Here is a 15066-nt window from a genome sequence, read left to right as displayed (position 1 = left end):
TACCCTAATAAATAGCGAGCCTCAGGCTCGGTTCTCATTCCTCTGCTGTCATATCCTTAATTTTTGGACCTCCATTCGATGAACTCTGGGGAGAGAATCTTTCCGTGACCCGATTCCTGGACCTTAAATACTTCAATATGGGTAGACTTAGCTGCTTTTCTAATTGTCCATACTCCGTCTGAGTTTACGATAGCCTTCAGCCCTAAGTGATACATTGGCCATGTTAGTTGTCTATCTCAAAAGGGAGAGGTGTTGGGTTCCATCACATACAGGCCAGAAATTGGGAGGCAAAATTGATACAAGTGTTTGCGTCCCATGTATGTGCCCCCCTCTTAGGGATATTGGGAATTTCATCCGTAGCATACTCTTCAATTGCTAGGAGATGACCATCCTGGTCCCGACGACCAACGATTATCTTTGGAACTCCGAGGAGGAATGACTGGACCCAAAATTTAAGAAGCTTGCGCTCAAAGTTCATAGCATCATTTGCATTACGGATTGTTGCTGATGTCTTGAGTTCTACCCAATTGATTGGGTCATCTTTTTTATCGGGCTTGCAGTCCCAAACTTTGAAGTATTCATATCCATGTGAACACTTTCCCTTCATATAAAGGAGGGAAACAGGTTCTGGACGGGTGACATACCTGCATCAACCTCTCCGGCAAGAAGCATTCTTATATTTCCAATCCCAGTGCGGGCAAGAGAACAATACTGGGGGTTGTTATTCACAACCTCGTTTTCCCGAGCCTCGATGGTTTCTCGAGAGACGGCATCCCATGGTTCTGAGAGTACGGAAACGGTTTCAAACTTGTACCCTAATTCTCGAAACCTGAGTTGAGAGAACGTGACGGTCATACTTGAAAGGTTACGTACCCCAGTAGGACATCATATCAGATGAGTGCGCTCCTGGACGTACTCTTCTGTTTGACTGTTCTTTGAGCTGCTCAAGGTGGTAAGAGTGAGACTCTTCAATAAATCTATCATCTCAAAGGGGGTAATTAGTGACGGCGGTGAGGATTTTCGATTAGTCGAGTCTCACATTTGGCCCTTGAAACAGGCAAAGATGTCAGCATACATTATTCAAAGTATTTGATCATGGGAGGGAGAAGAGGGAGGTCTTTCAGCCCACCTGAAAACAGGTAGCATTCATTTCAAATCTAAATGAGAAACGGCGAGGGTTGATTAGCATTCCATATAAATTTTATATTTTGTACGTGTTAGAGTGCTATTACCCATTCATAGTATCATAAGGCGCAGTGAATATCTTTATATAGATAAGAAAAAGCCTATTAGCACCCGCCAGTCTGATCATCATCCATAACATTGTGGGCTTACCTTGGTCATCATCCCTCTCCACGTAACAAAGTCCATATCGTATTTCCTCTCCTTCTCCTTTTCTGTTGCGATTATTGTATCAAGAAGAGCATTAAGATGTTTATCATCAGATTCATCACGCTGGATAAAGGTATCAAATCCGACCTTAAGGTCGACCGGTAGTTTCGGGGGGTAATAGTAACGAAGACCTGAGTCGTCAAGTCGAAACCGATGCCACTCATCGTAAGAGAAACACGCGATTTCCTGGAAATGGAATAAATGAGGTTTGTAGTTAGCTTAAGTGATGGTAATAAGATAATGTACATTATCCTACCCTCGGTCGTTTTAGAGGCTCTGATATTCCACTGAATCTTTCAATGGGCTGAATCTCAAAGATGGCAGCCATATTGGAATAACTACAGACAAGTTAGTGTGAGATAGTAAATAATAACAGGTTATATAGTATGTGGCCCTACAGATACTCATCTATCACAGTTCCCTCTACTATGCATAGAACCCCTATCTGCTTAACGTTCAGCGTACGAGTCGTGGTGGCTATGATAGGCTATATATGTCGAAATAATATATCTGTCATGTCCACAGATATGAAAGAATCGGAATCATCGCTGAAACCATCGTATTGTACAGTTAGCTGGCTCGTCCAGACAGTCCAAGTATGTAAAAACTATATCAATATTTATATCTGTCATCAAGCTGGAGCTTCCAAAAAACACGTGCTTATTGGCTGTGCTGGCGACCACTTTTTTTGCGCATATAAAAAATGACGACGAGAGTAGCTAAAGAGAAAACGTTACCCTTAGTTCTTTACAAGTCTCCTGTTGTCTCTTTAATCCTTGATTCTACAAGCAGCATCCGACTCTATAGCTACTCCTTCCTCCTACTATATCCTTTGGCGTACACTTCCGGTTGCGCTGAGGCATTCTCAAGCTAACCCCACATCTAACGGCCATCACAGAGGGAGGTCACCATGACCTCTCGAATTGAGAAGACCATTGCCCGTCAGCAAGAGAAGTATGGCTGGGACTTTGACTTACTATTGTTTTGGCCTTTGCCTTCTAAAGCAGGATTTCTCTGTGGCATCGCTAACTTGTCTTGTCATTATAGAATTGCTTCTGGAGCTTACTATGAAGCCCACCAACAGCTTCGTGTAATCGCAGCTCGATACATTAAACAGTCCAATTACGATGCAGCTGCAAACATATTATCTGGGGGAGCGAAGGCGCTGCTACAAGCTGGAGCCCAGCAGGGTGTCTCTGCCAGTGGTGGCGACCTAGCAATCATGCTTGTGCTTGAAGTCTACAACAAGGCGGGGTGGGAGGTGGCCGATGATGAAACTGGAAAGGAGAGAAAACGTAGGGTCTCTTGGTTTCTTCTTCTATTATTGATCCGATAAAGGATGGCCATGGAAAGATTTATACTGATGCTGATAGCTCTTTAGAACGGCTCATTGAACTACTCCAGGAGTTTCCACCAGAGGAACCAACCAGGAAGAGATATATAAACGAGATCATTTCATGGAGCTCGAAATTTGGAGATCTTGAGCGAGGTGACCCCGATTTGCACCATTCCATTGGGTCGATCTATGCCCAAGGTAGGATAACCCGCTACCAAGTTTGAATTACAGGTTTGGTATCTGACCAAGGGCAAATATTAGAGAATGAACCTTATGACGCAGAGCGACATCTTGCTTTCGGGACCGTCGAATCCGCTGAAACTCTCGGAAAGCTAGAGTATAACTGGTATACTTATGATGCACAGCATACGGCCGGGATATACTGTTGTCGTGCTGTCTTCCCATATCTCCTCACCGGCAATATTCTTAACGCGAATAAAGCCTTTTTGGTATTTACGCGACTCCTATCCACATCGGAGTCAGGAAAAGCCCTCGGAGTACAGGAAGTAAGCAGCCAGCAGAATGACGTCCGTGTATATCCGTCTTTACCACTGCTTAACTTCACGAACCTACTCCTTCTTGCTATCCAACGTGGCACTCCGGATTTATTCAGACAGCTTCTTAAGCAATACCAGTCGCATATTAAGGAGGCTGGCGAATGGGACCATGCTTTGGCCCACATTGGAGAGCTGTACTTTGGCATAAAGATACCGAAACAGTCAAACCCCTTGATGGATATGATGGGAATGTTTTTCGGAGGGCCGTCGGGCCAGCCAAAGTCTAGTGAGCAACCCAAGGCTTCCAAGAGGGTAGAGGCTCCGCCATCACTAGACCTAGATTAGGCCTTTAGGTACAAATGATAGATATTCCTGGCCTTTTCTTGGTGTGAATCGGGTGGATTGGTGTAATGTCGTAGGCTAGGGGTTTTTTCCCGTAGAACCAAATTAGCACCCGATGTCTATAGTTTGATTTCTTCCTCAGCTTCGAACATCCATTTGTCCTCATCGAGGCCTAATACTCTATTCCTCAGGTTCTGCTGAACTAATAGGAAGACCTCTGGAGTGGCTGTTAGCACGTTACCTGAGTATATAGCTTGCGACATGGCTACACGTAAGAACGACCGTCTGTTGTGCCATAGCTGATCCCACCATTATGATCCCACCATTTTCAAGGAAATCGATATGCTGAAGCACTACTTACCAGAGGGTTCGCCATTGACATGCCTACTCCTGTTATGGCGCATCATTTCAGCAAAGCTCGCATCAATTTCTATGTATTCAGTTAGCTGTGGGCCCCTTCACATTCAAATTTTATACACTTGAGGTCGAGTGTAATATGCAAATAGGGATGTAGCGTACTTTCTTTGTCCCTCCCACCGAGCTCTCCCCCTTCTTCAACTACCATCTCAACACCTCCAGAATGCTCTATACCTTCCATCGAGTCACCACCATCAACCTCTTCCCCAAACAGTCCAGGCGGTAGGATTGGAATGTCCACTTTATAGCATCCATTCTTGTCGCGGTCAACAATATCACCATTATCTAAAGGTGACGATAGATCCGGTCCAATCTTGGGTATTGATTTTGATATTTTGCTTCCCCCAAAAAGATTTGAATTTCCGCTCATGCCCGTGGTTATGTCCGTTGGCAATCCATTGTCTGCTGGGGTAGCGGAAGCTGGCCGCCGACTTGGATTAGTTCTAGGATTGAAAAGTGTCCTGCGCACTGATGGCGCTGACGGAGGCTGCGAGGAGCCCATCCTGGTGGGATTTGGTGCCTGTACCGTCGTAGAAGCTGTGGATGCGGTAGTGTGTGTCGTGGTATTGCTACCCCCGGATGGATTACGTCTATGTCGATGTCGCGATGTCATGGCGAAGGCATGTTTCTCGTACACAATCTAGGAGCGCGGTTTCGATGTTTGTGTAACAATAGGAATCCAAGGGCGGAAGAAGGGAGATAGTCTCTGGAGGTCTAAGAATATACTTGAAGGAATAGGTAGCTAGGTATGATGCTAGAGATTAATTTCAATAGTAATACATCTACGTAAAAGTTGACTCGATATGAGCGAAAGTCGAGATATTCGACGCCGCTTTTGGCTGTGTGTCCTTACAAGGAAATAAGCTATTGCTGCTTTAGAAGAGGCTGAAAATGCCAACTTCAGCCGCTCACATCGACATATCATAATGATTGAATGACTATCAAGAAGACACAGAGGTATCAACTTATAGATTGTGAATACCCGGCAATAGACTTCTAGGATCTAGTTAACCAAAGTATGAACGATCACTGTAATGGAAAGCTTGGATTTATTGCAGCGTTAATCTGACATATCGCTCGCTCGAAAGCCCTTGAGCAGAAAGGAGTGCTTTTGAAAGGCATTAATATATGATGCTGTGAGCGACACCGACACCGCAAGCCCTGTGGGTTGCTAAATATAATGGTCAACTTTGTTGTTCATTATACTATCTACAAGCTGATATTCTCAAGTTTCAAAACACGCGAGCAATAATCCAAGCTACTCTGCTGGACTTTCGAATACAGCTCCATGCTATTAAGCGTTTTGCTACCCAGACACACTTCAAAGCCCTTTTTATCTGGTCCGGACTTTACACTCGGATTCTCGTTACCAGCCTCGCCCAGATTTGATCTGAATATGCCGGCGGCAGAGAAAGGGAGGAAATCTTCATATGTTAATGGCTCAAAATCGACAAGACCTTGATCAAGCAGCTCACTAATCGATGTTTGGAACATTGTTATGTTATTCGATATCAGGTCGAGGGCCTTTTCGGTCGGCTTATAGGAACAAAATATAAGACCTTGTTCACGAAGAGTATCCTTATCGTCTGGAAATGCAGCAAACTCATCTCTCAGCACTTGATTATAAACTGCTGCATCAGCTCTCACGCTGCCCGCTTTAGCGTTGACCTCCATAAGAAGCTCATCGTACAACTGTCGACCTTTGAAAGTCAACGCAGCGCCCCTTTGCTCTATCTCGCCGAATCTGGCTGTGTGGATACCTTGCACTACCCCGTTTCGGGGGGATCGGAAGCTCACATTCTCATGGATGGCTTTGAAACTTGTTTGTCTGAGGAGGATAGCATACTTCCTAGGAGGAGGCCCTTCTATCCGTTCCTTCACCTTCAATCCGCGTAAGCTCATGGCCTCTTGTGCTTGATCAATATCAAGTGTCCTTGGCGTGAGGTGGTTGATATGGGCACTCCGGAAGGATGCAATGTCCGCCAAAAGGGGATGCTCTTCCTTGAGTTGCAAATATTCGTCATAGCTTGTTGTGGCGGTTTCATGCCATCGAAATACCTCCAATGTCTCCTTGATAAAATCGTCCACTAGACCAACCTCAACACCGCCTTTCCTTTCAGCGTCCTCGAGGAGATCTAGGAGTCGATGGGGGAAAATATTGCGTTTCTCCAGTATCTCTCTAGACAAATCTCGAGCTTCTTTCCTTAGTAAGTCAGGCCTGAGCAATGTTGTGAAAACTCGGAATGGGTTTCTTTCCAGTGCTTCAACATCAATGGGTCTGAATGCGGTTGCATGTAGGGGCAGCCCTGCAATACTAAGGTCATAGTAACCCACGGGGTACATGTCGAATTGTGCGAACAATCGCCGAATTGTTGAAAGCTCAAAGGGTGTTCCAAGTCGAATTGCTCCATGCCGCTCGAGTGTTAACCTATAGATATTTTGAGTATCAGGAAAATCACTTTCTGATTTTGTATTCGGTGAAACTTGAGATATAATTCTGGTATTAACCTCTGTCACAATATCGATCAGGTCCGCATACGAGGGTACTTCCTGCATGTACATATCTGACATGGCTTTGGAAAACTTCGTGCGCAAGCCATCCCGGTCACAAAATGTGGTTTCCATGGTTGCGGTGTGCATGGCTGTCGAAATCTCTCGCCCAGAATTTGGTATTGAGGATGTTGGGATACCATCTATATATATCACCCACAGCTATGACTAGAAGGGCCAGCTGACTGAAATCCTACATTACCCGGCGCGAAGCGTTGAAATTAGCGTCATCATCTCCACTTCTAATTAATCAGACGAAACAAGTCGGCTAGCTATCTAATCTGTTCAAAGGGCAACAATGATAATACTCGGTAGCCCTTGTCTGGGAATATGGAGTTACTAGAACATAACATATATATTACTGGTATTTAGATAGTTTAATGATGATTTACATGGGAAGAATACTATTACAGCAATGCATTGATTCTCGGCTGATGGAATGTTAATGCCGAAGTTCGCGAACATGGCATTGGCAGATTTGCCGATTGCCGAGAGATTTCGCCGGCTATCCCCAAATTATGCGAGGTACATATTAAGACGAAAAAAAATATGGCAGCTATCTAGGCTAGAAAAATATCATTAGTAAGCGCATCACACAAAGTTGAAAGATATCAAGAGCGAATGTCTCATGGCAAAGCACTTCATAGGTTGTGTGGAAATGACTAGTTGCCACATAGTCCAGGCACCAGGTTTGCCTTTTCACCAACAAGTCCATCGAAATAAGCCAACAAGGTTGAAACAGGAACCATGTCCAATAGGCCAAGGTCGGGGTTGGAGCTGCGCATGACCTGGCCGCTAAATAAAACACGTACGAAGTAGTCCTTTTCACGGCCCCATACATCTTTGTTCTTAGAGTAGAGTTCGAACACAACCTCAGAGCCCATACCAGGCCAAACCATAACGTCTAGTTGAAGGACCGACAGGAGCCTGGACACACTTCCATCATGGGCGACGTTGTGTCTATAGAGCATCTTCCCATCTTTGCCAGCAATTTGATCACGAAGATGCTGGGCTAGCTCTGCGATCCAGACTCCCAAACTAGATGTGCTCGCTGGGAGGGAGCTTGTTGCATCACGGTACATGTATGAATATTCGAATTGGCCCAACCGAAAGACCTTGTCAGCCTGTGCCCGAGTGATACATTTAGATGGGTCTTTGATGTTGCATGGCAAGGGCTTCGCGTGACACAGACGAGCCGACAAATTATCAAAATAGTGGTCGAAGCTGGAATGCCATCCTGAGTTGGAGGGAGAGACCCCGGAGATGGCGTCTAGTTCGGCCACAAATTCTTTTGTGCGGGTTAAATGATCAGCCCAGGGCGTGTTGGGGGCATCTTTTACTTCTGAAAAAAGGGAACTGGATTTTGGACATGAATACTTTGGCTCAAGAGAGTCTGTTTGGGGAGACTTGAAAAGCGGCCGGTTAGGGATAATAACTATATTTATTGGGTTGCCGTTACATACCTCGACATTAAGGGGGGTATTTCCTCTAATACCATACATCCCATTGATAAGCATTCCAGCCACCTGGCTAGTAATCATATTATTCGTTACCCGGAACGAAATTTTGTCGTGGTCCAACCCAAGCGGGAGGAAATGCAGGAGTTTATGGTAAACTGCATAGAGATCACGGCCGTGCTGCCACGAGTCATCCAGACCTTCTTTTGAGATCTGGGGAAAGCTGCATGATCCTTTAAACCCTGAAGGCTGGAACGGGTTAATCGGGTTCTGGTAGCCCTTCCAGTAGGATTTGGTACTCTCTCGGCCATGCTTTGGTTCACCGTAGTAAAAGAGGCCTTCATCATCACAGTGCCAAGGATACGCTTCCTGTGGAAATGTGTTGGACTCATAAGGTGTACGTTTGTGGTGTCGATGTATCTAGTAAATAAGTTAGCAACTGTACAATAAGAACGTCGATTAGCGTGTATTTCCTGCATGGATGGATTGCATACAATTTCTACATATTGCAGCTTATAGCCCTTTGGAGCCTTTGGGTATTCTTTGGGGCGGACATGCGGCATATTGCACCAATTGTACTTCCCGTATTCCTTATCTGGGGTTTGCGAAGAATCGAAGATGAAACCATATACCCCGTCACTACTCAAGACCTTGTCAAGGTTATTGATCTTGGTAGCATTAGGGGCATGCCATGAAACATCCACCGACATCACCTGCTGAGCTCCAAGCAGCACAAGAAGTGCAAGAGGCGATTTGATTCCCGACATTGTATCAGCGCAAGCCTTAAACCAGCCTGGAGAGACCCCTGTACACCCTCCAACATGGAAGTAAATGAGCGTAGTGGTTGAGACCAAAAGAACCAAACCGAGAGACAACCACAACAGGGGAGGAGGCATCAGCTATATATATGTGTATATATACACACCACGCGGGATACTACTCTCTCCATATTACATAGTAAAGCATCAAGTTAGCTTGGATGTTTACTCTCGTATCGGCCGTAGCCCGAAGAGGAAACAGAGTAGAGAAATAGTTCCTATTTTAGACTAGCGCTGGGACCATGGGACGCCACGTGCGCGTATCTTTCGACTGCGTTTATCAAGACCAAAACAGGAAGAAATCGGAGTTGTTCAGAGTTGTTCGGAGTTACAAGAAATACAATCTGCATGTTGGAGTTGGATAAAACAAAGAGAGGATGAAAGCTTTCTCCAAGGTCGGAAAAAGGCTGTGTGCTTATATAACGTTAAAGCAACGTTGGAAATCAATTGGTCACGTGGTGATAAGATGTTCTGCGATAAGCTAAACGCGACTTATCCGCGTCTCTTGAAATCCTAAATGCTACAGAGTCAACGACAGGACGCTATACATGAAGGATTGTTACCGCGTACGGCTCAAAATGGCGTACGCAGAATCATCCACGGCGGCCTCCAAGAATATTCCTCGTGCGGATGTTTCCGGAGCTCCGGTCAATTATGAACTACCCTGGTATGGAAGTAATGGGATCGCGGATGGAAGGGCAAGATGGAAATTTATATAGAAACGATAGGATGGCTGACTGTTGGGTAATGTCTTCCATAGGGTTGAGAAGTATCGGCCAATTTTCCTAGACGATGTCGTGGGCAACACGGAAACAATAGAGCGGTTAAAGATCATCGCCCGTGATGGAAACATGCCTCATGTTATTATTTCTGGCATGCCAGGGATTGGGAAAACAACATCGATTCTCTGTTTAGCAAGGCAATTGCTGGGTGATACCTATAAAGAGGCAGTATTAGAGCTAAATGCTAGTGATGAGAGAGGTATGATAACCTATTCTGCGTCTATGCTTGGATAATCATAGTATTAACTTAAAGTGCAGGTATTGACGTTGTCCGCAACAGGATAAAAGGATTTGCGCAGAAGAAAGTAACATTACCCCCTGGTAGACATAAACTTGTCATCCTCGATGAAGCAGATAGGTGTGTCTAGCCACTGACTTGAATTAAAGGTCACCTATTTACCTTGGCTCTGGTAACTAACCTCCATTGCCCCGACAGTATGACGTCTGGCGCTCAACAAGCTCTTCGACGCACGATGGAGATATTCTCTACTACAACCCGCTTTGCATTTGCCTGCAACCAGTCTAATAAGATTATTGAGCCCTTACAGTCTCGTTGTGCAATTCTCAGATACTCGCGCTTAACAGATGCGCAGGTGGTGAAGCGATTGATGCAAATATGTGAAGCAGAGAAGGTTAAATACTCTGATGATGGAATTGCAGCCCTCGTGTTCAGTGCGGAAGGTGATATGCGTCAAGCAATTAACAATCTGCAGAGTACGTGGGCTGGATTTGGGTTCGTGAGCGGTGACAACGTTTTCAGGGTTGTAGATAGCCCCCATCCAGTGAAAGTGCAGGCGATGATCAAGGCATGTTGGGAGGGGAAGGTTGATATTGCCCTGGATACTTTGAATGAGTTATGGTATGTATCGTTTACCCTTTTTATTACACAAACTATTCGTACTTACATGGCTTCTCCTAGGGACTTGGGATACTCTGCCCATGATATCATATCGACCATGTTTCGAGTTACTAAAACAATCCCTAATCTCTCCGAACATTCGAAATTGGAGTTCATTAAGGAAATCGGATTTACCCACATGCGAATCCTAGAGGGCCTCCAAACCATAGTCCAACTCAGCGGATGTATTGCCAAATTATGCAAAATCAACATGAAGCCGGAACTGTTTAAACCACAAAAGTCATGAAATCTACAGGTCTATAGAGAATACTATAACAAGAATTAATGGTGACGATGAATCCTTCTCCAACTGTGGCCCTTGTCCGTAGTTGGCATCTAATTTGAGCTTCTGAACTAGCACCAGTGGAATGTATATAGGGCGTTAGTTGTTCCTCGAAAGGTTATCGGGGCGCTAGGTGTCGTGTTACTTTATATCAAATTTACAACAAAGGTGTATACCCGAACATTCTCAGGATAATCGGCTCTTTGATAGAGAGGTCGTGCTCCTCGATGAATAATATAATATACAGTTATTTTGGATCTAAAATAAGAAGTAAGGGATGATACAATCTCCTACCAGGCAGATCATGGTGTAACTGTTACCTGGCCCTCCACTAGACTTGATCTGTTGTTTAATATTAAGTGATCCATGGCTTTATTTTCTTCCTACCGTGGCTTGCCTCCTGGTAAGAATATTTTAGGGCAAATCCTCTACCGTAGAAATGATAGCTGGTGGGAATAGTGTTCCGAGGGACAAATTGAGACGCGCTCCTTCTAACTCTGACTGGCCGGTAAAACATTTGGTCCAGTGTTAGCTTCGGTTTCCAACAACAGTCTAAGTGAGAATCATAATTCTCATCTTAGATCCTTCAAATTCACCTTATGGCTACTTTGAGCAGTTTGTCACCGGTGGGAGGAGTGGCCTCAGGATGGTTTTCGAGTATAAAGATCTTGCTTGCCGGAAGGACAAGAACATATAGATCCCGCAAAGCCCTCTATCTCTTCTTCTGGAGAAGGCTGGTTCCTTCAGTTTCCTTCAGTCCAGCAAGCACACGCTCTCTCTCCATAAGTTTTGCTTTTTCATCTTTTAGGATTTTTTCGACTGTTTTGGTCGCTTCTATTATTCTGTCAAGTTCCTTTGCTTCGGTCTTTTGGCTATAAGGATTCTTAGGGCTGTCTGAGTGAGGAATTTCAGCCGTCCTTCCGCCCACCGCATTTGACTGTAGCTGGGCCTGTTTCCCCTTCGTTGATTTTCCTTTTGCCTGCTGCGGCGCAACGCCAGCCCCCCCAGTAAGCAAATCATAGAATTGCTCGACTGGTTCATTAAACAACACCTCCTCATAGTTTTGACTGACAACAGTCTCTCTTCTAGCTTTCTTTCCTTCAGCATCTGGACCGTATGGATGCAGTTTCAGGCCGTGCCACAACGTTTGTGGTTTCTCCATTGACTCTGGCACAAAATATAGCTTGATCTGGATTTCGAATTCTCCCCATCCTGTTTCCGTGACCTCAAATGGTGGCGCCTCTATTGTTCGGACAGACTGTGCATAAGTTTCGTGTAGTTTAAATTGTACTTTCTTAAGCCAGTAGGATATGTCTTCGCCATTTATGCCTCTGACGAATACGCGCCACTGGTGAGTGTGGTCTTCTGCCGCGCCTTCGGGCCGTTTGTTCGGGTCAAAGGGGTAAGCTTCGCTGCCAAATACTAAAGGGCACGATGATTCAGGTTAGCAACCCCGGGATCGATCATTCTTTCATGAAATCTTTTGCGCAAATTAGCATACCGAACGGTCGGAATATTTGAGTTCCCTAGAGTTGCAATCATTAGAGCTGAATCATTGTAATAGGTTCACGGATAGCCTTACTCGAACACGCTTTGTCCCTACAGGAGCTGGCATATTTACTCAATATTGGTTTGAGGGCTTGCTTGAAAATAGTCGCGAGTTGTTCTCTGCTTCGTTTTGATATTCAACTCTTAGAGCAGAAAGATGGTGATTAGATAATCCAGGTGATACCACTATCACGTGAGACGATAAGCTCCAAATTCTTGGGTTGTTTAGTTTTGAGAGCTTCGAGAAAGCAGATGCAAGCCAGCTCATTAACGTGAAAGCGCCTCGGGTTTTCTCCCTAGTTATTAGGTTATCTGGGTGAAGTCTCGGATTCTACATAATGGCAGCAGCGGCTGCAGCTAATAGAATTGTTGTTGCAGGAGGGAGCGGGTTTCTTGGTGAGCATAAAAACCAATTTATGAACAATTTCCCGGAGCTGTAATAACAAGGAGCTGGGGATCTAATAAGCTATTATCTATCTCTAGGAGCGAGAATATGCCAATCGGCGGTAGCTAGAGGGTGGGAGGTTGTGTCGTTAAGGTGCGCTTCTCCCTGTAATGTTGCCATTGAACTCCGAAGCTTTCGATAAACCGGTTTAACTTTATTGATATATATATTGTAGCCGTCATGGTGAACCGGCATGGGATACCGTTAGCCCTTCTGGCCAGGCCCCAAGATGGGCGCAGAAGGTTGAATGGGCAAAGGCAGATCTTCTGGACCCCAGTTCGTACGGGCAACACCTCAAGAATGCGTCCGCTGTTGTACATTCTATGGGCATTATCCTAGAGGCCGACTACAAAGGGGTATTGCAGGGTAAGGAGTCTCCTATTACAGGGTTACGGAAAGTAGTTGGATCCTTTGCGGGTATACAGACCGGGCCAAGTAAGAGCCAAATGACATATCGAACAATGAATACAGAATCAGGTGAGAATATGTAACCAGAACTAACAATGGAAGTAGCTAATGCATGGGTCTTTGTTTCAATAGCTATATCACTAGCAAAGAAGACGTCTGAGGAAAACATTCCAACATTCGTCTATATATCTGCTTCCTCTGGAGCTCCTATCATACCACAAGGTTATATAGCGTCCAAAAGGGAAGCCGAGTCCTCCATTCTATCCATGTTTCCGGATCTGCGGAGTATATTTGTGAGACCAACGTTCATGTACGACTCGTCTCGCGGCTTATCCCTGCCCATAGCGCTGGGAGGTATCATAGCTTCAGAAATTAATTTGCTGATGGGAGGAAAGCTCTCGGCTTTGGGGTCGATGGCAGAAAAACCCCTCAAAGTTAGTGTTGTCGGGGAGGCAGTGGTAGAATCAATTGATGATGGCGATGTCAAAGGCGTCGTTAGTCCGAAGAAGATTGAAGACCTGGCAACCAAGGGCTGGAGGAAAACAATGCTCTGAAAAGAGCAGTTCACAATGTGTGAACGATCACAGACTGCAGGTCCCTGCTCCCCCCACTGTATATTATCGACTGATAGCCCGTTAGCGTTTGTAAAACACGGATTCCATCTCTTATTTGATTTGGTTATATCATTGTCCCTCTCTCAAAACTGTCACGAATCTCGGCAGTGTACTATAGAGATATGCTGTTAGTAAGTTGTTTCAAGATCCAATAAACTCGGATACATACCTTGTTGTAAAATCTTGCCAATTTCTGGTTGAAGCGCTTGTTTTTGTCGTTGATGTAGGTGACGTCGGCTTCATCATCACCCTGACCACGCTCTCTCCGCTTCCTTAGACGGGTCTCCTCAGCCTTCTGCATATCCGCTACTAGCCTGTCAATAGCTGCTCTTTCTGGTCGATTCTCCACGAAATCGGTGGAATCAGCAGTAGAGTAAAAGGTCCCATTTTTATCGATAGCAACAATATCACCATTCTCATCCTCAACGATTTCAAGTCCACCATTTGCTGCTGCGCGCTGGACTGCTGCTGCCTTCTCATTCTCATAGGCTTCCAAGTCTGGCTGCATTCGCCGCAGCTGCCTTTTGTAGTTCTTGTGCGCGTCTTGACGGTAATCCTGGAACGCGACATTTTCTCGGTGTTTTTGTTTCTTATCCATTCGCCTATCCCACTTTTCTGATTCTTCAACCGTCCAGTCCCATGCTCGTTTCCGCTCGAAATCCTCACCGGCGGCTTCTGTATCTGCTTTAAGCAAGCTGTGAGACGCAAACGCGTGTTTTCGTGAGATGGAGGATAAAGCATTAGGGTCGACAGATAGACGGTGTGCTTCTGCCGCAGTCTCTTTCAAGTTGCTTTTTACAGCAGTTTTCTGTTAACCTGGTTAGCATCTAGCGAGAAGGAAGACGCAACATCGAGATTAACTTACTGCTCTCGCTTGGAGGGCCTTGAACCTCTGAAGCCTATCTTGATTCTTCGATGCAGGATCTGTATCTTCTTCCTTGTCTTCTATCTGTTTGTCCGTTTCTGATTCTGAAGACTTCTTATGCGACGAAGACTCGTGCTCAACGTCTTTCGGCGGCTTTTCGGTTTGATCCAAAGGTAACGGTGTAGTGCTATTAGTAGGCTTCGTCATATCGGCAGCTTCGGTAGGCATTATCGTGTACTCCTATGATTATGGCGGTGTCAGACCTAGACATGGGTTTGAGGGCGCCGTTGATGATGAAGATGAAGTTGATAAAATGTATTTATCTTTGATTACGTAAGCACCATATATTTTTCTCGTGCCGTTTTTGCTTCTTGAATCAACAACAAGGAAATAAGAAATCAAATACACCGCAAA

General features: G+C 45.1%; 9 protein-coding genes across 9 annotated transcripts; 3 read left to right on the top strand and 6 right to left on the bottom strand.

Annotated features, from left to right (window-relative positions):
• Positions 1–56: 56 nt before the first annotated feature.
• Positions 57–1720, bottom strand: MCYG_05244 (conserved hypothetical protein; the record flags this gene model as incomplete). Its single annotated transcript, XM_002845329.1, has 7 exons — positions 57–202; positions 271–567; positions 645–815; positions 874–977; positions 1233–1264; positions 1336–1578; positions 1649–1720. 7 exons carry the CDS (start codon positions 1718–1720, stop codon positions 57–59), a joined length of 1065 nt encoding a protein of 354 aa, XP_002845375.1.
• Positions 1721–2302: 582 nt separating this feature from the next.
• On the top strand, positions 2303–3570 carry MCYG_05243 (DUF410 domain-containing protein; the record flags this gene model as incomplete). Its single annotated transcript, XM_002845328.1, has 4 exons — positions 2303–2346; positions 2440–2687; positions 2774–2926; positions 2960–3570. 4 exons carry the CDS (start codon positions 2303–2305, stop codon positions 3568–3570), a joined length of 1056 nt encoding a protein of 351 aa, XP_002845374.1.
• Positions 3571–3920: 350 nt separating this feature from the next.
• MCYG_05242 (conserved hypothetical protein) lies at positions 3921–4597 on the bottom strand (the record flags this gene model as incomplete). Its single annotated transcript, XM_002845327.1, has 2 exons — positions 3921–3997; positions 4087–4597. 2 exons carry the CDS (start codon positions 4595–4597, stop codon positions 3921–3923), a joined length of 588 nt encoding a protein of 195 aa, XP_002845373.1.
• A 596-nt stretch (positions 4598–5193) lies between these two features.
• On the bottom strand, positions 5194–6609 carry MCYG_05241 (conserved hypothetical protein; the record flags this gene model as incomplete). The annotated part of the gene is made up of 1 exon (XM_002845326.1): positions 5194–6609. One exon carries the CDS (start codon positions 6607–6609, stop codon positions 5194–5196), a length of 1416 nt encoding a protein of 471 aa, XP_002845372.1.
• A 587-nt stretch (positions 6610–7196) lies between these two features.
• MCYG_05240 (conserved hypothetical protein) lies at positions 7197–8758 on the bottom strand (the record flags this gene model as incomplete). Its single annotated transcript, XM_002845325.1, has 3 exons — positions 7197–7940; positions 7998–8411; positions 8486–8758. The coding sequence occupies 3 exons, from the start codon at positions 8756–8758 to the stop codon at positions 7197–7199; spliced, it is 1431 nt and encodes a 476-aa protein (XP_002845371.1).
• A 629-nt stretch (positions 8759–9387) lies between these two features.
• MCYG_05239 (replication factor C subunit 4) lies at positions 9388–10736 on the top strand (the record flags this gene model as incomplete). Its single annotated transcript, XM_002845324.1, has 5 exons — positions 9388–9476; positions 9570–9790; positions 9850–9949; positions 10028–10450; positions 10511–10736. 5 exons carry the CDS (start codon positions 9388–9390, stop codon positions 10734–10736), a joined length of 1059 nt encoding a protein of 352 aa, XP_002845370.1.
• Positions 10737–11484: 748 nt separating this feature from the next.
• MCYG_05238 (YEATS family protein) lies at positions 11485–12387 on the bottom strand (the record flags this gene model as incomplete). Its single annotated transcript, XM_002845323.1, has 3 exons — positions 11485–12194; positions 12274–12298; positions 12355–12387. 3 exons carry the CDS (start codon positions 12385–12387, stop codon positions 11485–11487), a joined length of 768 nt encoding a protein of 255 aa, XP_002845369.1.
• A 271-nt stretch (positions 12388–12658) lies between these two features.
• MCYG_05237 (mitochondrial protein) lies at positions 12659–13727 on the top strand (the record flags this gene model as incomplete). The annotated part of the gene is made up of 4 exons (XM_002845322.1): positions 12659–12716; positions 12804–12858; positions 12941–13242; positions 13306–13727. The coding sequence occupies 4 exons, from the start codon at positions 12659–12661 to the stop codon at positions 13725–13727; spliced, it is 837 nt and encodes a 278-aa protein (XP_002845368.1).
• A 124-nt stretch (positions 13728–13851) lies between these two features.
• Positions 13852–14880, bottom strand: MCYG_05236 (pre-mRNA-splicing factor syf2; the record flags this gene model as incomplete). The annotated part of the gene is made up of 3 exons (XM_002845321.1): positions 13852–13899; positions 13957–14595; positions 14653–14880. The coding sequence occupies 3 exons, from the start codon at positions 14878–14880 to the stop codon at positions 13852–13854; spliced, it is 915 nt and encodes a 304-aa protein (XP_002845367.1).
• Positions 14881–15066: the final 186 nt, after the last annotated feature.

This window comes from Microsporum canis, genomic scaffold (assembly GCF_000151145.1).
Source record: "Microsporum canis CBS 113480 supercont1.5 genomic scaffold, whole genome shotgun sequence".
NCBI classification, from domain to species: domain Eukaryota; kingdom Fungi; phylum Ascomycota; class Eurotiomycetes; order Onygenales; family Arthrodermataceae; genus Microsporum; species Microsporum canis.
Note: the sequence above shows the minus strand (reverse complement) of the source record. Positions and strands in the feature narration are given on the sequence as shown.